Raw genomic sequence first — 27,587 nt, 5'->3', positions numbered from 1 at the left:
TGCTGTTACACACTCCCATACAGTAGGAGGCGGTATGCACCTTTAACGTCGGCTTGTAGCCCACCAGAAAACTACAGAGGAAGAAGAAGAAGAAGAAGAAGAAGAAGAAGTTGCTGTTGTGCTGTCAGATTAAACAGAGCAAGAGCCAAATGGCTAAAGTGGAGCTGACACCGTTCAGACCATGGGACGACTTCTTCCCCGGAGCGGAAAGATTCGCTAAACCAGACACGAAAGATTTAGCGAAATGGAACAACAGAGTTGTCAGCAACCTGCTTTATTATCAGACAAATTATTTGGCTATGGCCATCGTTGTTTTCCTCATTGTCGGGTAAGTTACATATTGTAATGGCATCAGTACAGTTAGCGGTTTAGTGGTCGTTAGTTCACAGCTAAATTGTGTTCGTCACCTTTTCTGTCTTTATTTATATATATTTTTGCCCTTTTAGCGTAAACTAATGTAGCCTACTGTAAACGGATTTAAAATGAGGGTTTGAACAGGATGTGGACTGGGAGGAGACCGAGTCCCATAAGAATGAATGGGAGTATATTGTTCCAGCTGACATGTGAGGGACTGTTCCTGTAATGTTCTCAGTTTGTGCCTCTCGTACAGGAATACAATGTGACTTATTCGTTGGTCATTAATATAAATGATAAACATGATGACTTGAGGATCACATGATGCACTCTGTTGGCAACAGGCTGAAATGGAGAGAGAAAAGAAGAGTCTGGAACCAGTGTTGGAGCTCTGACTCACACAGTACATGAACCAAAATCAAGATTTCCAAATACCCTGACAGTACAAGCACATACCTAACTATTGCAGACTGCCCTCAGAGCTGGCCTATTATCTGACATCTCCATACAAGGTAGATTCAATCAGATCACGGAACAAGACTTTCAAGGAAATATCTTGGCTTTGGTTGGCACTTTGCTCCAGCTAAAGCCTGGCTTACTATAAATAGTGATGCCCTGTCATGGTCTGTCCACTGAGCTGTATGATGACATATTGTTGCTATGGTCATGAAGGCCTCATAAGCCGTTTGTCTAGTCAGCTGTTGCACTGCAGATAGCACAGTTGTGAAAAAGCAGCAGCTTTTTGAGCTGCCGCTGTACCCCTGCTTAGGAAGATAATCTAGTATTGGAGAATTTCTCATTGAGTCGATCCTGAGTCATGACCCTAAACCAACGAGGCTGGCACATTCAGCTTACTTGTTTTGTAAAAACATTATTATGCTATTTTTATCCAGTTTCGAAACAGCTCAAGCATGCGCTTTTGCATGAACATCATTTGCAGTGCCAAAAGTGTTCAGGGCGTGTGTGAGTGAACTCATTTTGTTATTGCACATCAATCCACACATGGTTACACATAATTATTCATAGACGTATCATTCATTTTCACACATATGTTACTGTTTTATATAGTTGCTTTCTGGGTTTCCTCATATAGTTCTCCTTCACACAGCTGTAACATAGAAAGCATGGTTTCAGGCACTGAGTGCAGAAGAAGTAAACTCTGTTCCTGCTGTGTGTTACCCTCGCAGTGTGTGTCTGTGTGTGATATACAGGGGAACAAAACCTTTGACTTTATAATCAATACGAAGTCACACTGCTGTACGTCATAACAAATGGAGGCAGAGAAAGTGTGAAATGCGATAGGGGATGTGAGGTGAGAGATCCTATGAAGAGCAACAGTTGTTCCAGTGACATTTGATGATGTGGGAGGGTCCGTCAGCGGTTCAGGAGAGGTTTCAAGCCCATCCAAGTATATCAGTATTCTAAAATGGTCACCATTTCACAGTGCAAGTGAGGATATTCATTCTGGTTTGTTTGTTTGTTTGTTTACAAAGATAGCTGGAGTCCCGTTGCCATGGTAACTAACGCTGCCAGCCAAAGTTAAAGGGGCAGGTTTTGTTCAGGATTAGAGTGGCGTCCATACCAATCAAACAGTGGAAAGACTTTGCATTCTGTGACAATATATTATATTGAAAATACAGAAAGTGTTGTAAAGTGCTGTAAAACATGGCTTCCAGGACCGTATCAGTTCATCAGTAATACATTGAATTTACAATTGAATATTATGAGGTAGAGTCTGGCTGATATTATCTTATATCACTGACATATTAATGTCAGCACATATGTCAGACCATAAATAATAAGAAATAGCAGTATAGAAATAGATATTTCTGAGATCATTTGTAAAGACCACGCCATTGCATAGTTTGTCCACCAGAGGGCGGTGGCAGGTTTATTTTTCAATTGCAAAGTGTCCTGCTCAGTGCATCTTCGTAAAAAATGTAGGTGATCTTTATCAAAAATGTTTGTGTATAGTATGTATTTATGTTAAAAAATAAATAATATTGGTCAAAATATTGTTATCGAATTTTTTTTTACACTCAAATACACACTCAACTTTGGAAATTGTCAAGTTCTATTATGAGGCAACTTTTAGATCGGAAATGTTTTTATAAACTCAATATTATAATCCTAAACACAAGAAAGGTACACTGTTTCCTAATGGCAGGAAGTGATAACTTTAAAAGGGGAGAATGTAATTGCTTTATTCATGCTACAGTTTTATCACATACGTCTTCATTGAGCCTTTTTCTTTTTTTGCTCAGTTTTGTGAGGACCTGTAATCCAGGATCACCAATATGTGTAAAGCCAAATACTCCAAAGAGAGCCTGAGTAAGTGAGACAGGACCTCGGTCACACTCAGTGAGGTCATGGACTTGGCCTGATGTAGCCACTGTAGCGGTGCCAGGGGTGGATTTGTCACAAAGCTTTTCTGTCCAAGGTGCCTGGCCAGGGAGAAACTGTAGGTGTGATGTAGATGAAAACCTATGTGCTGAACTAAGTGACTGCTTGAGCTGCAAATATAGTGCCTACAATATATGGTTCATATTCATTTTTCACACAGGAGAAGGTAGAACGAGATATTGTTTGATATCTGAAAAAATGACTATAACAATTAATTTGTTGTCATAAAAGCTGCAGATCGATTGACTTTTGGACTAATCGACTTTTGTGTTATCAGCATTTTTCTTTTTGCTATCTTTGAAGAGTTTTTTTCTTTTAGCCATCATACATTTTGAGCATTAATATGCTTTTTTGCAAACTCAACATTTTTTAGTTTGTGTCATCTATTGTCAAAGGTAATAGTATTATTTTTTGTTAAAGTTACATCCAAATAATGGATCAAAAGTATTCATTTCAAATGGACACAATATTATAATCTGTGCTCCTATACTATTATTATAGCATGTTGGTCATGTTGTTGTACAGACTACTTCTACCCACTTGGGGGAGCCAGTGACTACACACACCAGATCGACCTGTGCTCCAGTTGTAGTTTTAAACTGACCTATCTGTGTTGCTGCCCTGCAGGTTCCTGAACCCCCTGGGGATGTTCACAGCCATGGCCGTGGTGTCGGGCGTCTTCATGGGTTCAGTGTGGGCCGGAGAGAACAGAGCTGTGATCAGCAACTTCAAGAAGCACAATCCCACAGCGTTTGTGATCGCCATCATGGTCGCCAGCTACGTTGTAATCTCTATGCTGGGGAGCGTCATGGTGTTTATGACTGCAATCACTTTACCTCTGGCTTGTAAGTTCAAGATGATAATGTTGGATAGTGACAGTGTAATGATCAGTGCGTTATGAAAGTTTAGGCAATGCAATTCAAAATCAGTGAAACATGTTTTGGAGTGAACCCTCTCAGATTCTCAAAGACTGATGTTATTATAGTTTGACTTGAACAAAGGTTTATAGGTTTGTTATTGCCAAACGTTCTCCCATCTGCTTTTCAGTGATATTTGCACATGCTTCATTTCGCCTCCGCAACATGAAGAATAAACTGGAGAACAAGATCGAAGGAGCCGGACTGAAGAGGTCACCCATGGGCATCTTGCTGGAGGCTCTGGGTCAGCAAGAGGAAAACTTTCAAAAGATCCAGAGCTTTCTGGAGGGAAAACTGAAGGAGTGATTGGGCTTGGACAAGGAGCACACACCTCTGGCCAAAGATCTTGAATTTTTCTTTTGGATGTAACACAATTCTGTAGATCTCAATCTAGACCTCTTGGAGTTTGTTTCCTATACAGTGTGTTTACCTGTGTGTGTTTTGAAAAGAAGGCCTGTAATCTGAAGGGCTTATCTTTACCTCAGGGTGTCTGTCATTCCCAGAACTTGTCAGGGCACTTTTCTGACAAACACATGGGGGCATCTCAGCTCTGCCTCACATCTCTGCTATGCAATGTGTCAGTGTTCCTGTGCAGCACAGCTGCAGACTCCTTCCTAGGTATTACATCTGTGTTTAATCAGTCTCTGAAACAGCCGTTATTCCTGCCAGTTTACACACGACTAAAATTGTGAAAGTGTTGCTTTGTAACAAAGAATTAAAAAAGTGCACACTCAACACACATCCCTGCCAAGTTACTCTGCAGGCCGGTTTTTGAATAATGTCTCCTAGCATAAAATCTAACAGTTTACTTTAGTACACATTTAAATATAAACCAGCCAACCTTATGTTTATGCAAATAAAAAGAGCAGGACAAAAGAGAAAGCGCCACTTTGTCTTGAGCTTTGAAATACTTGTGACTCCAAATCCTGACGCAGATCACAGTGTCAATATTTAAAATGAAGACTTCAAAGGAGTGTGAGGTCCTAACCCATGCCCATCAGTATTCCTCCTGCACATCTCGACTGTTTAATCTTGACAGTGCCCCCTGGGTGATGGATTGGCTAACTTTGCTTTCCTTTCCACTTACCCCCAATGCTAATCAATAGGCTGCAGTAGATTATAGTGTGGAGAGCTGAGCGCTGCACAGTGACGGAGTGGATTCATCTGCAGTCACCTCCAATCCCGAGTTAGTCGCTGTGTCAGCTACTTCAGATGTTTTTTTTATTATTGGATTCCATTTGAAATTGACTGCAGATAATGAGAACCCATCTGGAACATAATGCTCCGTTATTTGGTCGTTAAGTGGCAGCGTGTAAGGATTGGGGGAAACATGAAGATAAGAATGATGGGCATTACAAAGAGTAATCACTTCAGAGGGCTGGTGTTTCATAGTGTTCGTGTTAACCCTTTGCTTTCCAAACGATGGAAATCCATTTCAGGCAGCATCATTTCTTTGGGAGGAATGCATGGCATTTGTTGAAATGATGACCTCTGCACACTCAGGTGTAATAGTATTCCAGTGGCTCTCCAGTTTAACTTTGACTCTAGCTGCAGGGCTCTCCCCCTCTGTGCTACAGTAGTGATTTATGTCCTTTCCCGCGGTGCCTCATCTCCATCCACATTGTGCAACTTGGAGGAGTGAACACCAGCGCTGGTGGCAATAAACTCAAAAATAAAGTCATGTCTCCCAGAGCACAGTGGAGGCTGTTGTTCTTGCTGCTGCAGCTGCTGTGGGGATCCCACCAACACATGTGTAAGCTGCTGCACCCCCAACAGGTGTGCGTCTTTGGTGTTTTCTCCTCGACACACGTGTAATCCAGGAGAGGAAGTGCAGTTGCACTGTACAAAACAACACTTATCCTTTCTTGGGTTTTTTTCTTTTTTTGCATGCACGCATCAACAACACTTGACTAACTTGTAATTTTGAAACAACCATAATTGCTTCCAAAGATAATCTTCAGTGAGGCAACAGAAGTCAGAGGATGTGACACAAAAGCAAACCTGTGTACTGTTTTTGCACCAGCTGCTAAGTAACAACGCTGTTCTCCCTGTGCAGGCTTTTGACTTTCAACATCTGCCTCCTGTTTAGTTTCCACAACACAAAGGCGTGGGGCAGGGAGTTATCTAGTATGATACAATAGTTAATGTTGTTAGGCCAAGCACACTTTGACAGTGTGCTGCCTTTGGGTTGACCCCTCCATCCCTCCGTCCCCCCCCCCTGATCAGCTTGCCTGAGAGGCTCTGGCTTTTTGCTGGCCAAGCTGGTTAGCTTTCCTCATAAGTCAAACAGCCTGTCATTCAGCAGATCTGGCTGCTTGGACCTACACTGCGACTGATCATGTGACACAATAATGATGACCCGCTGTGACCTTTGCGGTCTGCAGTATCCTCTTCAGCATTCCCCAACACCAATGTCGCCTTTACTGCCTCCTAGATGGAAGGTCATCCCTATTAGCCCATGAACAGACTTGAGTGCGTGTGGTCGGTCCGCTAATCCAACTATTCACTCTTCATCGCTTGTCAGAGCCATTACTCCCTGGATCAAGGTAAATGTGCTGATCCTGGGGAAGCCACAGCATAACATGATTAATAGTCACTTTAATCTGAGCTTGGCTGAGCCCTCTGTGTGGCAGGGCTTAGTTGTTCATGTGTGACACCTATCAGCTCTGGTATTGTTTAAAAATGTGCAATTTTAGTGCTGATTTGATATCAGTATTGAAAATCAAAATGATAATTATTTCAATAGCTTTAAACAGGGCAGGAAGTGTAAAATCCACATATTTTTAGCATTTTGGTCAACAACACAGCCGTGGCTGAAAGCGGGATGGAGGAGAGTGGGGAGACCGGACCAAAAGAGTAAAGTTGTGGCCATTAAAACCAAAACAATGACCTTTAAAGATGCTACAATACTTGGTAGAGTCAGACGACACACATTTAATCCACTATTAAATTAAAAATATTGATTTGCGCAGCTTTAAATGGGAAACTCTGTTCAAAGAATAATTAAACAAGACCACCAGTGAAGTTTTTCATACACGGACACATTTTGGACAGTACGAAAAATCTTTTAAGGTTCTATACCCAGCCCCAATCTGCTTACATCTGCATATCACAGTTTTGTCTGGAGTGTGTTAGATGAGGTGAAAGTACATAGGAGCCCATTGTTTATGTAGTCGAGTGTCAGCTGGAACAGCCTCGCCTGATGTCTGGCTGCAGCTGGTGTGAAGCAGCAGAGGCACAGAGACACAGAGAGACAGCTGGATACAAAGCACTCCCCCTCTCTCACTGCCTGGGGTAAAGCCGAAGAGCTGGAAGTGTCTCAGACCTCCCCTGAGCTCGCTCAAGAAGCATAACACTGAGGGGCACTGCGAGCAGGAGGAGCTGCTCAGCGGTCTTCCTAAAGAGGGGGACCAGTGGCAGAATACACTTGTACTGGTAGAAAATATGTGGCGGCTGGGGAAGAAAGGGAGGGAAAGGAGGTGAAGGGTTATAGCGAAATCTACAAGGGAGGGGGGGAGGGCAATACATGTGTACGGCAGACTTCTATTACATGGATGCCTCCAGGGAGGGTTTGGTGCTATAAACACTAGCTTGTCATTCACAGGGAGGACAGAAGAACAGGTTATAGCCCATAATGGGTGTGACAGGTTTTAAAGACTGGTTTGGTGGGTTTACGGCTTAAGGGCGTAAAAAAACCAGCCTGGCAACACAGCAAGGCAGTGGGAACATACAGCCAGAGCGACAGAGCTCTGCAGCACCAGAGCGTTTCTAAAAACAGATCATTTATTCATAATTAGCTCTCATCATGACTGATTGCAGCTCTGCATTCATTCTTAGAAGCCCAGAAAAAACTGGGATGTAGCCAGTCCTCTACAGTTATCTTCCCAACTATAATCTGCCTCCTTGAATGCACCCCAGATAAGTAGTTTCCAAACCCTTTATATGTGCAGAATGGAGTTGACCAAGACCACCATCCTAAGCTACTGTGACAGAGCCTGCAGAGAAATAAAATGGAAATGAGACTTAAGGTTATTTAGTTATTTTCCTCTGTATGTGGGGACAAACACTGTAGTTTCTTCAAACCCCATTTCATTAACTGGCTGAACAGACGTTCAATTACCTAATTTAATGGATTTGGATTTAAATCCTGTTTTCCTGCACTCAGAGGGATGAGATTTTGTCTTGTGATTAAATTTCCCCAAGAAGCTTCAAAGTCTGCATTCTTGTTAATAAATACGACCTAGAAACCAAACAGCTGATTCAAATGCTGATTTTTTTTAATTCAAACAAATGCAATTATACAAATTACTAAGAACCAGCTTAACAACTTAACAACAATTGTTTACTATATATTACATGCTTTTCAAATACATAAAAATGCTCTTAAAAAAAAAAGACGGAACCAGTGTATTTACAATACCAACATTTACATACAGCTTCATTCTCTTAAGAGAAATTGTGAGCACCAGTCCATGATTTCCAGCATGGATGAAATAACCATGTTAAAATAAAAATAAAAAAACAACAACAACAAAACTGGATATTCTGTCTTCCTGCAGTGACTTTTCACATGTGGCAGTGATATCAAAGTTGGTGACTTTGGGTAATACTCAAATGGTGTGACAGATGCATTTGGCTCAATTGTATTAGCAAGTACTGACAGTGAGAAAGATCTGATACTTTGTAAATGACAAACAAGAGTACAGGAAGCACTGTAGTAGCTACAAGCAATGCTTAGACAACATTTGATCTGGTGACTGCAGAATGTTCCAGGAAGAAGCCATCTTTTTTGACTCATTTTTAATGAGTTCAATCCTTCATTTTGATAACGTCCTTATCAATCCCCCTGTCCAGTCCTTCATGGTTCCAGTGCTCATACATGTGTGTAAGTGGCACAACAGGATGAGTCATTCTCGTTGTTCACTGCGGCTAAGTATCCTCTTAAAGAGACGCTCCTAGTCCTTGGTTTGTGAAGTCGCTATCTCTACGGAGAAACACTGAAGAGATTTAGTCCACATTCCCTTGGGCTATACCACATAGTCCACAGCAGGTCCTGGTATAGTTTCAGTGCATCACCAAGTGCCATCACCACAAACACTCGCAATCCAGACATGCTCTTGTGTTTTTTTTTTTGTTATAATTTAAAAACAGTTTGGCATTCAAGAGAAGAAAAAATGAGAAGACTTCATTTTCTTTACAAGCTGAATTCCACAGAAGTTAAGTTCCTTCATTCTTTGGATCCCATGGACACAAACAGGTAAGTGCAGTTTAAGGCACAGTGACAACTTGTCAAGGTGAAAAATGAATACAGCAGATGGGCAACTACACTATTGTTCCTGGTTTCGAGTCTTCGTGCCAGTAAATCTGGTCTTCTGGCTCCAGGTTAGTGTTCATTTGATTACTGATGTGTGGGTCCATTTGGCTGACATCTATAAAGGATCTGAAATAAACACATGAGATGAAACTCGTTAGACAGGTGGCACACTGAGTGTAGCTTGTGAGTGGTTAACTACGAGTTTAGAATGAATTAACCCTGGGCTGTCAAAACGATCCTGTCATATTGCAGCTTTGTAGTGCCAAGATCAGGAAGTAAAATAAAAGAAGAAATGTTAAAAAAAACAAACAAAAACATTCATGTACTAAGTTACCTCATATGTTTCAGGCATGTTAATGTTAATAACAGTTTCAGAGGGTAAACCCAGGGTCAAACATTCACACCCAACAAAACAGCAGATGCACACAGACATTATGCAAACGCATAGCCTTCAAATGCGACTATACTCAGGGGTCACATTTTTTCCTCTGCCACACAAGTGCTCTCCCACCACCGCAGGACACCCAGAGAAATAAACCAAAAATCAGGAAGAGTAATATGAAATCATTTGGAGCTTTCTTCTAGTCCCTGCCACATATATATATAAAAAAAAGACACATCACCATCACCATGATAACCATGTGGGCAAGTTTTACAGTCTCGTCTCTCACCCTTTCTTCTGTGCTGTGACTCTGATAATTGGGGGGAAGGGGTAAATTTTCCTGGTCAGACGCATAGGCAACAGCCCCACACCTCTCTAAAGGCCCCGCAGGGCACGCCATCCTATCACAGCTCCGCCACTCAAACTCTGTGGGACATCTGTGCCTGAGAAGGGGGCAAAGGTCATGGGTGAATGGCAGCACATGGGCAGGGAGCCTCTATATGGGCCAAGAGGAAGGCAAACGGCAGAGAGAAAACAAACAAACCAAAAAAAAAAAATCTGAGCACTAAAGGCACACTACAGAGAAATGTGACCACTGGATGACAATATGCCAGCTGGAAGAGGAAATAGGGCAGGCATGTTTTTGAAAAAGCCATGCAATTATCTTATTGTACATGACAATGAAGGATCAGTCAAACATCTCAAAAATGCAAAGTTCACTTCAAAACATCAACAAGCAGACTATGGAGTCACATTGCAGACAGACTAAAAGAAGCAAACGCACAGGCTCCGGCCATTGCTGTTTACTTACTATGAACTACCTTTCACAAAGGACACCTTACTGAGCCTGTGCCCTCTGGAGGATTGTGGCTGTGCAGGGCTGGAGGTCACCTGCCTGACCCGACAGCCAGGGGAGTAGGAGGAGGAGGGAAAGGAGGAGGAGGGCAGGGAGGCAGTGGAGGAGGAAGCTGAAGAGGAAGAACTAGCAGGGAAAAAGGCACAGCGCCTCTGGCCGTCAGGGCTGTGCCAGGAGCCCTTTAAAAGCTGGGAGGTGCCATATCTATAAGAAAGCAGGGGCCAGTGGACAGTTAAGGACAGCAGAACCAGTCTTAAGCTCTGAGGAAGAACTGACTGCTGGCTGCACAGATCCTATAATCCTACTGCTGAACCAAGCTGTCATGTAAAAGCAGATGGATGTTTTCTGATTTCCTAACTTAACGGAGAAGTTGAAGAAAATGTAACATTGGCTGCACATCAGTCCATAGTATTGTTGTGTTAAAGAATAACAAAAACCAAATAGCAGCTTATATTTTCTGTAGCCATCCATTCTAGGTAATTAAACACTAGCGCTTAGCTCTGGGGATAAGGAGGATCAGGGAGTGGCTTATTGGATAAGGAGCTGAAGCCGAGCTGAGGTTTTTTTTTTTCTCTCACCTGTTGTGGGCGGAGTGGCTGTAGGGGGCTGTACTGTAAGAGTAGGACTGCGGCGCATGCACGGGCATGTCATATTCCAGCATACCACCACCACTCATATGGCTGTGCCAGTTTCCACTTGAGGACACTAAGGACACTGGAGAGAAAAAATTGTACATGTCAGCAAATTACCCACCTACATGTGAAACCAGGGTCAACAAAAGCATGCACTAGAGACTGTGAGATATGGTGCAGGGATCTAACCTGAGGAGTAGGAGGTGTTTCTGTTGTTGTGGCTGTAAGGTGCAGGCATGGTCTGATAGCCCAGGCTCTGCTGGGAGCCTCTGTCATAGTCGTAGTTGTACGCAGGCTGTTTGTGCGCAGCGTTGCGATGGTACCAGCCTCTCAGGTGTTCCGCCACCAAAGCCTTCTGGATGTTCTTGGTGACGTGCTCGTTGCTGCGGGGCACGGGGCGGTTCCTTGGTGGCCGCAGTGTGGCGTACGGGTTCTGTGACATGCCGTCTATCTCGTCGTTACCATAGTGACTGTGCGTGTCGTGGCTGTGATAAGCTGTTGGGGTTGGGTGGTAGGAAGGGTTGACGTTATAGTGTCCCTCCATCTCATTGTCATACATGTAGACTCCATTAGAGTACGGCTCTGGTTCTGCATGGCTGGGATAGCCTGCGACGTAGTAAGCCGTTGTGGTGGGTCGGGGTCGAGGCTGGTAGGCGTAGGAGCGGGTGTCTGGTTGAGCCAGGTTGGGCATGCTGCCCGTGTTGGCGTACATGTCTTTTCTGTGGCGACCGCGAGCTCTGCGTCTGTGGGTGTGGTTACCGGGAACGCTGTACTCCACACTGGATTGGCTTGTGTAGGAGGAGCCGTCATCGAGGACCTCAGTGCTGTTGCTGCGTCGGGCTGGGGAGAAGGTGAACGTTGGCACAGGAGGTTCGGTCTCTGTCACGAACTGGGACTGGGACTCCAGACTACCGCTACGCTGGCGGAAATGTTGTGGAGCGTCCTCTGATCTACAATTGGAAAGCACTTTATTGAAAAGCTCTGTTTGGATTCACGGATATGCCAAAACACACAAGAGCTGTTGATGGCACAGATATTGAAAAGTCTCTGAGGCCTTACCTGAGCTGGGTGCTGCTGTAGGCATTGCGGGTGAGGAGGGGGGTGGGGGGCATGCTGCGGGCATCACGTGGCTGTCTGGAAGCCGGTTTAAATGGGCTGCTGTGGCTTGATAAGGCATCACGGTGACTGTAGTGGAGTGATTCCTGGACTTGGCCGTAATTTGATCTGGAACACAGATAAGAACGGTGTTTTTAGGGCTTTTGCCTCTATAGGGCTGAGCTTTTTATTGAAATAAACACCTCTACCCTCTCTCTCTTCACCTTCTGTCAGAAAAACAGTTTGGGTTTCCTTGAATGCAGCACTTTAGCCATTACTTACACCTGAATGACAGTCATTACATACCCCGTTGATCATTCTTTTCATGCAACAGCAAGCATTACGACTGTTTACAGCAAGTTTAAACTTCTGAATCTGAGGGCAACACATCACCCATATCACTTTGTAAACAGTCATGAAGTAGCTGCCATTTAAACTAAGTTTCCAGAGCTTTCCTGTTTCCCTTTTCCTCTCCTCTCGGCTGGGAATTGTTGTCTGCTCCTTCGCAGGCAGCGACATGTTCTTTTCCATCTATTTTTAAAGCCGGTGCATTGGGCTGATAAGAGGGAGATTGTTGGAGAGCCAGGAGAAGGAGGGAGGTGAGGTGACTAGCAGGAATGTAGCTGTGGAGCTAGTCTACAGGTCTGTACTAGCTCCATGCTTATGGGCCTCTAGAAAAACAACTGTCAGACGCACACTGGAAATTAAAATAATCTTTCATGGGTGTCATTGCTGGCAGTTTACCTGCTGTCTGCTTGCGGGTCATTGGCAGAAGCCCGTCTGTCTTTGCTGTAGTGAATGTCCAGAGTTTCTGCGTGGTGCGGTCTTGGGGAATACTGAACCGATCTGGACCTCTGCCTCTGGGAAATGAGCTCGTCATCTGGCAGATAAAAAGTGGTTGCTTGGTTAAAATGTATCTAAAATGCAGTAAATGAGGGAGGAGGGAGTGAACACATGCACAATGCGCATGGCTATGCCTGGGCACTTACCATCATCTAGAGTGAGGCTGTCAGATAGAGAGCTTAGGTCTGAAGGGTTGACATCATCTGATAACAGAGGAGAGAAAATAGTCCTTAGAGACTCCTCTGATATACACTTTTCATAGGAAATGACACACCTTTCAATCAATCATCACTTGTCAGAAAATTCATAGACCTTAAAAATGAATTTCAAGCTTTGACAGGCAAGCAAAACATAACCCATGTGGAGCTTTCCCTGCAGTTTATGACAGCTACCTGCTAAGATCAGTGAGGCTCTCTGGGTGGGTTTCTTTCCTTTCTTGATCCTGTAGGCGTTGATCTCTTTCTCGATCTCTTCCAGCTTCCTCATTGCATCCAGACAGTTGTTTCTCCTTTTCTTCTTCACTGTCTTGGCGAGGTCATCCTCGTTGGATAACTTGATGGCTGCTTCCACAATCTTCTGCTGCAAGGCGAACCTGCTCTCAAGATTCCTCAGATGTGGGTCCTACAGGGAAACACAGCACGCACACAGTTAATGGGGGGAATTTCCAAAAAATGAAGACAGATCCCATCAACGGCAGTACTCTGAACAAAGAAACAGACTACAAAGACACAATATGGAATTTATCTATAAACATTCATTCTCAGTGTGCTGACATTCATATTCAGACGTATATTCTCTTTCATAATAATTTGGAAACTCAAAAATGTTTCACTCAAAGCATTTTCAAAACGTTAAACCCCTAATCCTCATCTCAAAAGTCAAATGATCCAAATGGTCTCTAGGTAAACAAACACAGTGGTGGAAGACCTCTGTTTCAATTAAGTATGACATGCTTCATTACACAACAGACAGAAATATACCACACCAACAAAAACACAACACACCAACAGCAGCACTAACCTCATCATAGGGGAAAAGGTCATCCAGCTTGAAGGCTGTCCCAACACGCCGTCGTACATGAGGAGCCTTCTCACCTGTGGCTAAGGGATAGTCTTTAGGCAAACGGCCTGTAAGCTCCTGCAAATGAGAACCACAACCAAAAGTCAGCTGAGAGTGTGCGCCTTTCAAACGCCCTTGAGAAAAGAACAGAATAATAGAGACACTCACAGCTTCCCTCATGCAGATCGTCTTCAGTTCTTCAAGTTTCTGTGTCAGTGTGTCTTGAAGCTCCTTTTCTTTCTTTTTCAACTCGGCAACCTTCTCTTTCTTCTGTTCCTCGCTGACTTCAGAGTCAGCAGAACCTGGAATAAGCACACGTCTGATTAACTACAAATTATAGCAATAAATCATCTCTCACAATCTGACGTGGATGAGAAGCCATTAGCCGGTTAACTCTCTGCTTACCGGCTGAGATGAGGCTGCCATTGCTGGCCATGATGAGCTGGTCTTTGCTTTCAATGCTGGAAAGTTTACTGATCCGCGGGGCGCAGATCTCTGTGAGGTCCATGGCGATGTCTCCTGAACTCCTGGTCGTGGTCATCTTTGACTGTAGGTTAGGGAAGAGTCGGTTAGGAGGAAGGAAACAATGATGAGGAGGAGGGAAAAGAGTAATGAAGGAGGGATTGTGAGTATTTCATTTTAATGATAGCGCACTGCGATAGTGGCGGCTCCATTTGCATGCTCAGTACTCCAAGCGCACTGCTCTCTCATCAATCAGTGTGGGCTCTATTCCTGGATGAACACTGACACACCATCTGCCTTTGAGGGAAGACAGTGGCTGAATAACCTCATTTGACTGCAGCCACACACACTCATCCATCTCCACCACGAAATGCACATCACACACACCACTCATACTGTATAACAGCCCTGATACTGCATCATAAACACAAACACATGGATCATGAAGGCACTCGGACATCTTTTAAAACACCCACACAGGATTGAACACACTGTGCCCTTTTCTATTTAGTGTCAATTGTGCGGTCATAAAACCCATTTATCTCTTCCAAGCTAAACACTTCACATTTTATATGGCAAATTCTGGTTCTACTTTGAGTTAAACACGTTTCCTCAGACCACAGACAAGGTAAAAATAGGCATAATAATAGGCGCTACTACTACAACTATATCATTCTGCACTACTATATCAGCAGTGTGGTAAAAATATTTCACTCAGAGCAATTACAAGCTCTTGTGCATTTTCACTTTCAACAACCTAACTGCCTGTTATTTAAGTTAAAGATAACAGCAGTACTATTCCTTTTAAAGCAAGAATGAATCCCAACATAAGGCTGATCAGCATGGAACGTATTCACATTAAATCTGGAGGCCTGGGATATCACTTCACCAAGATATTTACACAAGTCACAGGCATGGGACACGGATCAGGCAGTGAATCACATGAGCAACAGTCACTGTTACACCACGCTGACACTTTCACAATAACCTTTCAGACAGAACGTCAGTCCATATACAAACTGAATGAGAAAGACAAGCTCAGTGTATTTAATCCATCTGAAACCTAATTTTACAGTCTGGTGAAAACAGGTCAACACTATAGCTCATACAGATAATCATTTTAAAGTTTCTAATAGGGCGATACAAACACACAAATAAACTGTGTATATCAGTAATTTGCTCCTAAAGAATCAACCCTTTTACCCTGCGTGACCTTCTGTAAACACACACACACCTGACCCTGATCTGTGACCTATGCGGGTCACTTGACATGAGACAAGCGCTATACACAGGTCAAGCCATCAGTGTAAAATGAGTATTATGCTGTTTCTGAGTAAATCTCAGTTGGCAGGAAATGTGAACAAAGTAAACCAGTGAGGAGAAAACAGACACTCACTTTGCTTTGCTTCCTGTCCAGGTAGAACTGGTGCTGACTGATGGCCATCACCCAGATGGTTTTAATCAGAGAGTGGCTGGCATACCACGTGTGAATGACCAGACCAGTCTGTCCGAAGGTTCGCTTGGTCACTGTTCTTCTGTAGAAATAATAAGACAAACATTCAGTACTTGTGCTAATCCAAGAAGCAAATGTGTTCATTAACTGCATACAAAAACAGAACTGTTGATGGTAGATGAACAAGGCTTTAATTAAGATTAAAAAGATGTGTTAGGCAAAGATTAAATAATAATTCAAATAAAATCTTTATCCAATTAAACTTGTGGGTGTTTGTGTAATAATAGACTGAAGAGGAGACGAGCAGTGACATCAAACTCATTTTGAAACAGACAGTGGGATTTAATAACAGCTTTAGTGGCTGGAAGTGCCACATTAAAGCTAATGTGAGTAGCAGAGGTCTTACAACAACCGTAGAATAACACATTGGCCCTTGAAGAGCAGGAAAACACTCATTTCACAGGTTACAGGTTACAGCTATTAACATGGTGTCCTAAATGGGCCACTGGCGGCAGATGCCCTTCACTGTGTGTAAGGTGTAGGATAAGGACATCGGAAGCAAGAGAGCAGCAGCTAAAATGAGAACACTTCAAAAACAGGGAAAGGACCTATTAAGATCAGCTAAGATAGATTGAGTGGTTTGCCTTCTCTGACCTGTGTGGGTCGTTCACTTCCACAGCAAATTTCTTTTCGCGGAAATACAAATTCTCCAACTGCTTCCACTGAAACAACTGCAGAGAAAGAGACAGTTCGGAGGAAAGGGGGGAGGGGTAGAGAAACATTACACATCACTGAATACACAGGCCAACAGAGGACTATTGATTAAATGTGGATTTACAGTACATAAACAGAAATGTCATTTGATACCACAAAGGCTGTAAAACACACAGTTGTGTCAGTTTACCATACAAATGGGATCAATCTCGCAAAGACAACACAACAGGGAGGCAGGTATTAAAACTACTTGCTCTGTTTCAACAACAGCAGCCTGCTTTTTAGCTGTTTTTCTGGTCAATTTGCAAAATTAGCAGAAACAACACAAAAGCTGAAGCTGTGAATGGGGTTCAGCGGACCGGCCAGTCAGGTGCAAGTTCGGGCTAACGCAGGAGCAATCATAATGCCAATGCTGCAACTGCAGGGAGCAAAATCGTGCCAGGCGGCAGGCCAGCTTCCCATTTCATTCTGCTGTGGAGGAGGCAGGACCTCTCTGTGTCAGAATGAAACATCTGCTCTGCCGATACTGGGCTCACTAAACAGATTTGGAGCCACTTGCCTGTGAACAACTTCCCTGCTCTCATATTAGTAAAAAGAAAAGCCACTGAACAACAGTGGGGCTTAGAGTAAAGCCAGAGAGAACGTTTATAACCACTTTTTTTTACCCAATACCAACCCAGAAGGTAGCAACACAAATTACTCTAAACTACAAAAACATTTCACAACCTGTGAAATTGTGCCTAGGCTAAGAAATCACATTAAGATGCCACATTTTCACTTCCACTGGGACAAACATATTTGCTGAGCCTAAATTATACTCAACAAACCAACTAGAAGACATATCTCCCTTTACAACAGCGTGGCCAGCACAGTGACAGGATGGATGTGTTTAGAGCACAGGGAACAGGTACAACACCACCAACACTAAACCTAACCCTAACCACCAACAAAAACAGCTAAACAGGTAATAGATGGACACAATATAAAAGCTTACCGTAAATGGTATTTTTTGCACTTATCAAATCCCTGCTGAATTCTCTTGGGTTTGTATTGAATCCTTTGACTGAGTTTCCCACAGGGCTAGAGCTTCCTCGAACAATACTCTCTCTTGTCTGTCTGGAGTCAGATAGGTGTTGCAAGAGTTTCAGCTGAGCTGGCCCCGCCCCTTTCACCACCCCTCCTCCTCTGACATCACAGATACCTCACCGATGCCTCCGAGGCTTTGCGCTGCTCTGCACTGCTCCCTCTCTCCTACACTGCTCACTTCCTTTTTAGTCAGACCAGATGAGCAGGTTGTACACAAGCATGTGCTGGGCAGGGTATGCTCTTGTTTGAAGACATTTCATCTCTGCTCCACTTCCCGTCACTCGCAGATAAGTGATCAAACCTACACTGACTTTGAATAGTCCGCTTCCATCTGGGAAGTTCTCTGCTTTTCATATTGTAAATACCACACAAAGCACTGTTGTGAAGCTGAATCTACTGTGACACTCTCCCCCCACCAGGGCAAACATGTTAGGAATCTGTTACTATGGTCTAATCATTAATAGCAGGGGGCTCTCTTTGCCTTCATGTGGCAAGGGAGCACTCTGTCAGGTGAAAAAACCCCACTATGCATGTTTTTACAGGTTTACACTAGCAAACAATCTTGACAACTCAGAGTTTCAAGCTACACATTTAATGTGTGTATTCATACACTTTCACAGGAAGCTTTCATTTTGCATTGAATAAAATCAATGAAGACACTCAAAGTCGATGTTAGATTTCCAGTCAAGGTAACAATAATGTCTTTAGTAATGTAGGCATGGTGGACCATAATGCTGTTCCAGCCAACACTGTACTCCTTATCAATTATATAGTCAGTCTGCCAATGATACGATGAGCATGGTACTAGAACAATGGGAACCAGCCAGCAGGACACTTCCAAAAAGCTCATCCCATTGTAAAGGGGACCCCCGCCAATTAACACCCCTTCGTCACTATCACTAGCATAATTTACATTGTAACAATAAGAGATAACAAAGGTCTTGGCAGTAAGCACACACTTTCACTGCACAATTCCTCCTATTAGAGAAATACCACACCTGTCTGCCAGCACATAGATGAAACTAGAGGACTCTCTTGTGACTGCTGCTGAAGCCACTGCCTTAAATATTTCAACGATGTGACACACCTCAATCTCTCTCAAAGACTGCAAGAAGTCCTTTTAAAGTGGAAACACTCCAAGAAATCATTCTGCACACAAGCGAGGTGACATAGCAAGTGACTCATACAATACAACTCCTAGGAAGAGAAAACAAAAGAAACCATTTTCTTAAAACCAGGAAACACTCCAACTTAACAGTACGCTCATGATATGAGTGAATACACAGAATTTCAGCATTTTAGTATCTTTAGTATTCACATCTCCCTTGTTTTTGCCAAATATCTCATTATAGGCAGGTGGAAGTGAGCCAGAAATGCCTGTGGTTTCAGATGGGATCAGGCTGTTCAGATCCAGCTCACACCCACAACTCAAAGACCCCCCAGGGCCATGAGTCCGCAAAATCATACACGGATGAAATTGTGTCTAAGGCCCTGACTCACAGGGCTGCACAGAAAAAGACCTGCCCCACCCTCCACATAACACATCACATACCAGCTCTGGCTGGCTGGCAACACTGTACGTTTCCACAACATGACGCATTGCTTAAAGTTGTGAAAACCTGACTGGAAGAAGAGACCGGAAAGAACTTTCTGCTCGGTTTTCCTTTTAACTTACTTCTTTCAGGCCTTTCATATCATGTCATTATTACCCCAGAGGCTGACACTGCCACCCATAATAAACTGAAGATTTATTTTGGTTCTGCTGGCTCATCATACATGTGGACCAGCATGTGGTCTTAAAGAGTGTCCCATTACCCACTGGGAGAGAGTGACACAGAGTGAGGAAGAGAGACAAGTCTCCTGGTTTCATTCAAGAAAGAATTAAGTCTTGGCTTGCCATCTGCTTCAGTCCCATCCTTTGCCTTGGAAACGCTGTATTTGGTCCTCCATTTTTGTTTCTCATACTGAACAGTGGCTAATCCTCCAAATTTCAGGCTTTTTAATATGGAGAGATGAAACCAGCATGCATGCAGAGAGGTTAAGCTATTGTAGCTACTTTAAAGGATTTTAAAACTTAAAAAATATATATATATATATTTCTAAAATATGCTTAACTGCTGACCTCCCACCAGTAGCACCTCTAAATCCAGCCCCCCTACACAGATAATTGTTTTGTATTGTTTGATCAATTGTGTTCCCTCCAAGACACACACACACACACACACACACACACACACACACACACACACACACACACACACACACACACAATTACCATGATGAATGCAACATGTTGAGAGGGGCTGGGCTGTGTTGAATACAGGGGCTGTGAACTAAGGCAGGAACCATTATCAATATTCACCACATATAGAGGTCTCCCTTCAAGGCAAAAGGAAAGTAGCCATACACTTCCACATCACTAAGAGCAACAAAAAGGGTCATTTCAAAAAGCCAACAGTTTTCCCCACATCAGGAGTCCCCTTCTTGTGTGGAGGAGTTGGAGAACTAGGAACTAGTTTTAAACACTCCCAGCACCCCTACACCCTCATTGCTGTGCTGTCCCCCTACTCTAAACACCCACCCACCCTGCTGGCAGAGTGCCAACCCCAGTCCCAGAGGCCTGCTGCTTCCCACAGAGAACCATAATTACACCTTCAACTCAGAAGGTTGGGGGGAAACACAGTGGCTGCGCCCATTAATGCCTCAGTGTAACAGCACACCCTGCTATGTCAACAGGTTCCTGCTATATAACAACAGCTATGACAAGGCTATTGAAAGAAGCTGGGGAGAAATGCTTGCTTGGGCCACTTTTAAATAATGCCTCTCAAACAAGGGGAGGGCATTCACAGACACAAGAAGAACTCAAACATTCAACATCAACAGCAACTCAACAACAGGAGCGGTACATTTTTGTACTTTTTTCACATGCACCACAACAGGCACATGATGGGCCCTCTACAGATCAGATCAGTAGCTTAATATCCACCAAAAAGCAAAAAAAGTTGGGTCTGATAATTTAAGAAATAAATGTTTATCATTTCCTAAATTAAGGTAAAAGTGAAGTACATAAAGTGGACAGCATTAACACTTAATATGTAAATACTTTTTCAATTACAACTGACAGTGAAAGGGTATTTTAATTTGCCTGTATAGTACACTGCTCCAATGTCAGGCTTTCATAATAAACCAAGGGACAATGCTACGCTATTTTCAGAGTGTAGGTATTTTGTGCATTCTTCCCTTTACACTCTGCAAGTCGAGCTGTTTTATAAAACTGATGACAATTAATTCCACTCTTGCAAGTACTGCACTGTATTTGCTCTTACGCCTACAGCCTTGACCTTACACGGCACATACTGATACCCAAAAATATTTTACCCCTTCGGTCTTCCTCTTTCTCCTGACTGGCATGGGAACCAGGGTCTTAATTACGCCTATTTACAGTGTGGATGGATCATTAACCAGCAAACAAGAGGCACGGTGATGAAAGCCATGTTTTCAACTAGCAAAGTATTAGCAAAGTATAGTGCTCAATAGTACATACTTCCACAAGATACTTTGAAAATACTTGTTTTACTTTAAATAGCCTTAAATTTCACTTTCAAGATTTTTAAGTTTATTTATACAAAGGCCCTCACCCCAAGTTAGTCCCAGGGGGCTTAACAATGTGTACAACATATGAAATTCTGTATCCTTAGATTCTTGATGTGGTTAACGAAAAACTCACAAGTGGTGGCGTTTTTCTTTGAAGAAATAACATTTCAGATGAAATACAGTTGGGGCAAACAGAACAGCTGTGAGAAGAAGTCAACCTACCTTTCTTGGTTTCAGTTTATCTTGCAAATCGTACTGGCCAATGCCTTTGTAGCTGACTCCCAGCCACCACGGTATTTCTTGCTTGTCCTGCGTGAAAGCACAAACACACACACACACGACACCACTCATTAGAGGTAGCTTTATTGGTGGGAGTTTGAAAAAAATAAAAAAGAGGCCTGTTACCAAAGCAATTACCCCATTAGGCTCACAGCAATAGCAACACAAGAAGAGATCAAATACATTAAAAGGCCTTCAAATCACTGCAAGACTGACTGAGTCATTTTAACGTCACTGTTTGATCTCCCCAGATACCTTGATTTAATAGGGTTTGGTCTAGAAAAACAAGGAAAGTTGAAGAAAACATTTAAAACATATTAAACTAAACATGTGCCACAATGTTTTACTGGATTCCTGACTCGACTCTTTTGAATTATTTAAGTACTAAGTCGGTTTGCATTATTTTATCCCACCCAAGCAGGCAGAGAAAGTCCTGTGTGTTCCTACAGTAACAGACATGTTGCTACTTTAGCTGCAGATTCTAGGCAAGAAAAGGCCTCATGATTCAAACATAATGCAAATATAATGGAATTAAGTGAATAAAGGTTAGACTGATGTATTAGATTAGATGCAGAAAAATAAAATTAAGACAGCATGTTGACAGAAGCTTGTTCTAAGGTTAAGCTTCTGTATGACTTGGGGCACCACTGTTACCTTCACTGGGTAATAATGGACTCCATATGTCGGCAGGGACTCCACCAGGGCCAGATACCTTCAGAGAAAGAGGAACAGGTTAACAGGAATTCCGCCGTTTACACTTCATCACTGTCAACAGGAGGCTGTTGTAGAACAGACAAAGTGGGATTTAAGCTACAGTCATTGAGAAGCCACAGTCATTTGCAGTGGCAAGCTGATCGATTTGTTTCAGGGCTGTGACAGAGTCCATTGATCAGTTCAAGGGCACAAATCATCCAAGTGTAAATGGCCCAGGGTTCCTCTGAGTTACTGTCCCAGGGAAAACACAGAGAAGGGTGGACATCCTCCCAAGGCTGGCTGGCTGGCTGCCTACTCTAAGAGCACCTCCTCTAATTAATGACACATTCTGGCATGTGACAGCCCCCTTTTATAACAACAGCTTCCACAGTGCAGACACACGAGGTTAAAGAGGAAGGCCTGATGTAGGTGCTGGAAAACTGTGGCATCAAAGGCAGTTCATTTGCCACACTCTAATCAATTTGAATCATAAAAATACTATAGTTTTTTTTAAACTTACTGCACAATGGCTTGTCCTCTGGTCAGCCCCTTCAGTTTCTTGTAATGTTCAATCACTTTGTCCTCACTGCAAATGGATAGATAAAACATTTAATGAATAATCCATCAAGTGTTACACATTCCAGCCGCAGAGGGCCTGTGGCAGGGCCCTTTCGTTGACACACATTCTGCCTGCTCATGCAGAAAATGCAGTCTGGCCTACTGGCCTGCTGATGGCTCTCATCTACCTCTCCTGCAAATGCATCCCATTTACTTCCCCACTGTAATCATCCCTTTTAATAGCATAGTGAAACTGCAAACTCACTGCGGCTTAACAGACAGAAAGATACAGACCTATTCATGTGCTTAGCCATACAACCGTAAGACTATAATTTTAATTTGGATATTAAAATGATGCATCCGCTTCAGAGGCTGCAGCAGCCTCAGATGACCATTTAGCCAGAGGAGGAGGGGCAAGCAGAGGAGCAAAAACAGCAGTGTGGATTGAAGAGACAGACGGCAAACTATTTAGACAGTCAGCGACCGTCAACACCTCCTTGTGCTCTCTCAGGGCTAATGGGCAAACGTAATTAACGCAATCCAGGCATTAATTATTCACCCCATCAGTGGCAAAACTGTCTGCCAAGTACCTGGCAGGTCTGTAGGCACCTTACCAACAAAAACTGCTCTTCTAGGGAAATTACTGGTTCGTACAACCAGGTGTTACTGGCCACTGAGGCGATTTGACAGCTGAATCGTTAGTGTATATTAAGGTGAAAGGGCTGTGGTATTGGTTAAACCACAAGTACCTACAGGGCTGTGTGTTTGATCCCCTAACTCTGCCCCCACCCCCACCCCCATCCCTGACCTGCATGCATTTTGTGGTTTGTTTTCAGAGACCTCAACAGCTCAGACAACTTACCAGTAATTGAGAGATGGGTGCTCCCTTAATACTTTGGTGGGCAGAACTGGGAGCTGCTTCAGGTCCGATCTGGCAGTCTCAGCACTGAAAAGAAAACCATATACAAACTTTAAGAACAGCTACTGTATTCATTCACAATATCAAGAGTCCTTTCCAGTTACATATTGATGCTTCAGAGCTGGGAGAGACACAACAAAGCACCAAAATTACACTGTTGATTGATGAAACACTCCCATATACATGATAATCTCTACATTTAGACATAGTATCCTGTTATGACCTCAATTGAGTCCTCCAGACCAGTATATGGACCATAAGTAAAAGGTAGATGTTTACACAAGAATCTTAACTCAAAGTCTAAAAATGCGTAGAGAACATTTCTCCACATGTTCGTGCTTTCACAGTGTGGTTTGAATTTCTATCTTAAGGCATGACAGCAATAATTCATGTTTGCAAACCTTTAGAAAAGGTGCAGTGTCAGGATATTGTTTTCATCTTTCTTATCTATAAAGAGTAGTACTGTTTGCCAAGACTAAACTTGAGCTTCACTCATGTCTTGCCAGACTTCATTTATAAAAGCACACACAGGGCCTTTAAGTCATGGGGAGCCTTTTAAGGGGCTTGGCAAGAAATCTTTTCAAAAATATCAAAGCCATTTCATGAAGGTTCTCAACACGAATGCACTTCGCAGTTATTCTGTGAACTGTGGGTACACAACTTTATACTGATTCGCCCTCACAGATTACCCAATGATCACAACATGACAGATGCAACAGGTACAGTTGGTGTCACCTACAAACTCTGCCAAAAATGTTAAGTAGAGGCTTCAACTTCAGTAACAAACACAGAAAGCGGTCATGTTATCTATACAGACAAACTGTGGTGTTTGTCACTGTCAAGGTCTATGATAGCCAACTATGAGTCACTCCAACATCGTGTAGGAGGGAGTACTGGGTCTACAGTTTCTGCTGGACAAAAAGGGCTCTGGCTTGGCGGGCCAGTCCACTGGAGACCCAAACAAAAGCCATTCACAAGCACTTGGCAGCCTCTCCCTGTGCTGAAAAGTATTGTACGAGCCCCGGTGCTGCTACAAAACAGTCCACTGACTCTGAGACAGAACTAAAATGTGTAGGTCAAACCATACTTAAGATAAACTATTAGAACATCCTCGAGTATTGTACCAGCTCTAAAATTAAACTCAACATAGCAAATTAAGTATTGGATGATTCAGGCCAATGGCCATTTGACCTTAAGTTGACTTTTATGAACATCAATTTAAGTCTTCTTTTAAGAATAATGGAATTTAACAGCCGCTGACATGGTAGGACAGAAGCATAATCATCCAGTTATGTGAACCAGCTTACTAAACAAAAAAAACAAGGGGGAGCCACTGCAAGGGCAGAGGCACTTGAATCACTCTTCCCTATAGCTACCTCTCCTAGGTTGACTGGGTTTTGCTGCCACGGCACTTCACTGCGTGTTTGATGGCATACATTTTATGGGGAGCTGGGGCCTGGCGTTGTCGGGGTGATCTACTTTGCAGCCGCTCTGCTCTGTCAGCAATCTGGAATTCATTACTATGTCTGTTATCTCCCCGCAGCCTGCAGCGTGGGGGCAATTCCTACACCAGGCAAAGCCCAGCCTTGCCCGGTGCAGCCTACCCAGTGTGGGAGAGATAATACTCATGTGTCAGCTGTTCCACAGGGCTGAGACGTGGTGACTGTGGAGGGAGCACAATGAGAACGCCTGTTGCTGTGAATGAACCACTAACTACAGGCTACACCTGCAAATAGAACTGACGACTAACACTGTCTGGTTGTACTGGTTCATGCGGGTACAATAAGAAACACAACTGACACTGTGTTAATCAAAGTTGATTTCAAATTACTGGCAGTTAATCTACAGTGGCACAGACAATGTCTGTAGCTCGCTTTTGCATTACAACTGTAAGAGAAAAATCCCAGGTCAGTCGCTCATAAAACCGTTAGTCATAACTAAAGACTTTCTGTGATTTCCTATGTTTTACAAAATCACTTTCATCAATCCCCAGAGAAGGGGTAATTTGTTGCATTCAACTATGGATTATACCTGCAGGTGGTGAGAGCAGTCGCAATACTAATCAATAGAGTAAGAAGACGCAAATGCAATACTGACATTGCAGAGGTAACTCTGATACATGTACAATGGGAAACCTGAGGGTGCATTAATTCAATGCACAGCGGGGGTTTGGCCCACACCGCCGCAATAACATGACTACAGTGAGTCCTACTGACGCCAACTTGTCTACTATTGGACAGTGGGTCTGGCTCATCCCTCTTAAGGCAGTTAGCTGTAGGAGGAGGAGGTCTCCTTAACTCCTCCACAGCTAATCTCACAGCTCCAGGGCCCTTTGCTGGTACAGTGTAGAAGAGACACATTTATATTATATACTTTATGGGGGGATTTACCGGGCCTGTTCTCTAAAAGAGGCAGAAATAAAGGACACTGCAGGCACAGGAATGAGAAATACTGCCCCAATGTTCCAGTAACAGAAGTTTTAGAAAAACAACTTTCTTTTGCAGATTTCTACACATTTCTCTAAAGAAGGAAATATTAAAATTGCTGTCAAATGACACAAAACAAATGCTCCAAGTGCCTTACAGCCAACTATTTAGAAACCATAATCAGAACGAGCAGGGGAAAAGTAGTGTCAGCAAAAATAAAGAAAAAGAAAGCTCGATTTGGACAGACTCCCATCCTCTCTGATACCAGATTTGTTGGCAGGTTGTCTTTTATTGTGCTTTCAGAGTCAGGACAAAGTACGGCCCATCCCTACACCCACATGAACTGAAAGTTCAGACTGCACTATACACTCCAGGGTGAAGTAGTTTCAAATCAAAACACTGAGCCATAAGTCTGTACTAAAGCGCCAATAAATAATAATTAACATTTATCAGGTCAATTACGCCTGGAACTAATGGGGGAGGTTAATGAGCACAAGCAGATGCAGCCAAGTTTTTCTGTCTTTTTTTGCAAGAGAACAAAGGCAATGGTTTGACAAGGGGTCAAACTGCATTTTCAGCATTGCATGTAAGGCCCATTCAAACCAGACACACAAATAACTCCTTACAGAGCACAAATCTTTGTATTCACATAATGAACAGGGAGGCCTTTAGAGGCAAAACACTGGGAAACACAGGTTGGGCTGCTTCAAACTGCTCAGTCACTTACTCAGACAGAGCGGTGTTTACTAATCGCAGCAAATGCCCTTCACTCCTATGGCTGGCAAAAAAAACAACACACCTTATCAGCAGGTCAAGCCTCTGAGAGCACGGCCCACTATGAAAACATTATCTCCACCAGTGAATTGATTACGGTGGTTTTGTACAGAGCCTCCCACCAGTGTCATCAACCAAATTGTGTACAGAAAGTCCGTGTATTTGTACTGTGTCACATAAGCAGTGTCTGTGATGTGATGCAGTCAGAACATGCAGCCAAATAACACCAGTGTTCTGATTTTAAAGGCAACATTTGGACCATGTGGATGGCAGCCAGCCAGCCAGCAGGGGTCCAGTTCAATGTCACAAGAACAAAATCAAGGTAATTATTAACTATGGGAAGTTCTGCATGAAATAAAATCTGAGGGAGTCAAGTTGAACATTAACTGACACAGCCATCATTACACACTTTGCACTGATCAAACAACACAACAAACCAAGTCCTGCGTCCTTGCAAGAGTACACATACACTTCATAAACTGAGTTTGGATTGTACTGCAGACACTAAATGGTTTATGGATGTCCGTGTATACAACAAACATTAGCAACAAATTGTACAGATTTTAGTACATTTAACTTTTTTTTTTTTAAAAAGCCCAAAACATTGCATTTGTAGATGTAGATGTGGCTACTTAACTAACTTACTTAATGTCCTACTCCTTCCCACCCCAGCTTATCTATCCTGTATTGCTCACTCAAAACATGTTTTAAATGAAAAGTCAACGAAAATCCTTTTGTATTTATCTAATTTCTGGCTTTTATGTTTTAATTTGT

General features: G+C 43.0%; 2 protein-coding genes across 5 annotated transcripts in view; one reads left to right on the top strand and one right to left on the bottom strand.

Annotated features, from left to right (window-relative positions):
• The first annotated feature begins 77 nt into the window (after positions 1 to 77).
• On the top strand, positions 78 to 4,409 carry arl6ip5a (ADP-ribosylation factor-like 6 interacting protein 5a). The gene is made up of 3 exons (XM_051414153.1): positions 78 to 328; positions 3,385 to 3,602; positions 3,805 to 4,409. Exons 1-3 carry the CDS (start codon positions 150 to 152, stop codon positions 3,978 to 3,980), a joined length of 573 nt encoding a protein of 190 aa, XP_051270113.1. The 5' UTR covers positions 78 to 149; the 3' UTR covers positions 3,981 to 4,409.
• Positions 4,410 to 7,930: 3,521 nt separating this feature from the next.
• The window catches only part of frmd4ba (FERM domain containing 4Ba), a 44,712-nt gene continuing 25,055 nt past the window's right edge, over positions 7,931 to 27,587 (bottom strand). For 2 of the 4 annotated variants that reach the window (XM_051414116.1, XM_051414113.1), the window contains exons 8-24: positions 23,557 to 23,640; positions 22,657 to 22,722; positions 22,098 to 22,155; positions 21,387 to 21,473; positions 16,425 to 16,501; positions 15,714 to 15,852; positions 14,261 to 14,402; positions 14,024 to 14,157; positions 13,817 to 13,933; positions 13,189 to 13,417; positions 12,943 to 12,999; positions 12,698 to 12,833; positions 11,918 to 12,082; positions 11,048 to 11,808; positions 10,805 to 10,940; positions 10,182 to 10,430; positions 8,949 to 9,114 (exon numbers count right to left, since the gene is read on the bottom strand). In XM_051414116.1, the coding sequence (XP_051270076.1) occupies position 9,114; positions 10,182 to 10,430; positions 10,805 to 10,940; positions 11,048 to 11,808; positions 11,918 to 12,082; positions 12,698 to 12,833; positions 12,943 to 12,999; positions 13,189 to 13,417; positions 13,817 to 13,933; positions 14,024 to 14,157; positions 14,261 to 14,402; positions 15,714 to 15,852; positions 16,425 to 16,501; positions 21,387 to 21,473; positions 22,098 to 22,155; positions 22,657 to 22,722; positions 23,557 to 23,640 (2,638 nt within the window). In that variant the 3' untranslated portion in view covers positions 8,949 to 9,113. Of the gene's footprint in view, positions 9,115 to 9,659; positions 9,814 to 10,181; positions 10,431 to 10,804; positions 10,941 to 11,047; positions 11,809 to 11,917; positions 12,083 to 12,697; positions 12,834 to 12,942; positions 13,000 to 13,188; positions 13,418 to 13,816; positions 13,934 to 14,023; positions 14,158 to 14,260; positions 14,403 to 15,713; positions 15,853 to 16,424; positions 16,502 to 21,386; positions 21,474 to 22,097; positions 22,156 to 22,656; positions 22,723 to 23,556; positions 23,641 to 27,587 lie in introns of all 4 variants that reach the window. The other 2 variants (XM_051414114.1, XM_051414115.1) reach the window with 2 other exon arrangements.

This window comes from Dicentrarchus labrax, unplaced genomic scaffold (assembly GCF_905237075.1).
Source record: "Dicentrarchus labrax unplaced genomic scaffold, dlabrax2021, whole genome shotgun sequence".
Taxonomy (NCBI): Eukaryota; Metazoa; Chordata; class Actinopteri; family Moronidae; genus Dicentrarchus; species Dicentrarchus labrax.
This window is presented reverse-complemented; position numbering and strand designations above follow the sequence as displayed.

Bases quoted from the DNA above. Each gene is read 5' to 3' on its own strand.
- arl6ip5a (XM_051414153.1), top strand. From the start codon at position 150: ATGGCTAAAGTGGAGCTGACACCGTTCAGACCATGGGACGACTTCTTC. The intron at 329-3,384 runs GTAAGTTACATA...GCTGCCCTGCAG, and splicing joins GTTGTTTTCCTCATTGTCGG to GTTCCTGAACCCCCTGGGGA. The intron at 3,603-3,804 runs GTAAGTTCAAGA...TCTGCTTTTCAG, and splicing joins AATCACTTTACCTCTGGCTT to TGATATTTGCACATGCTTCA.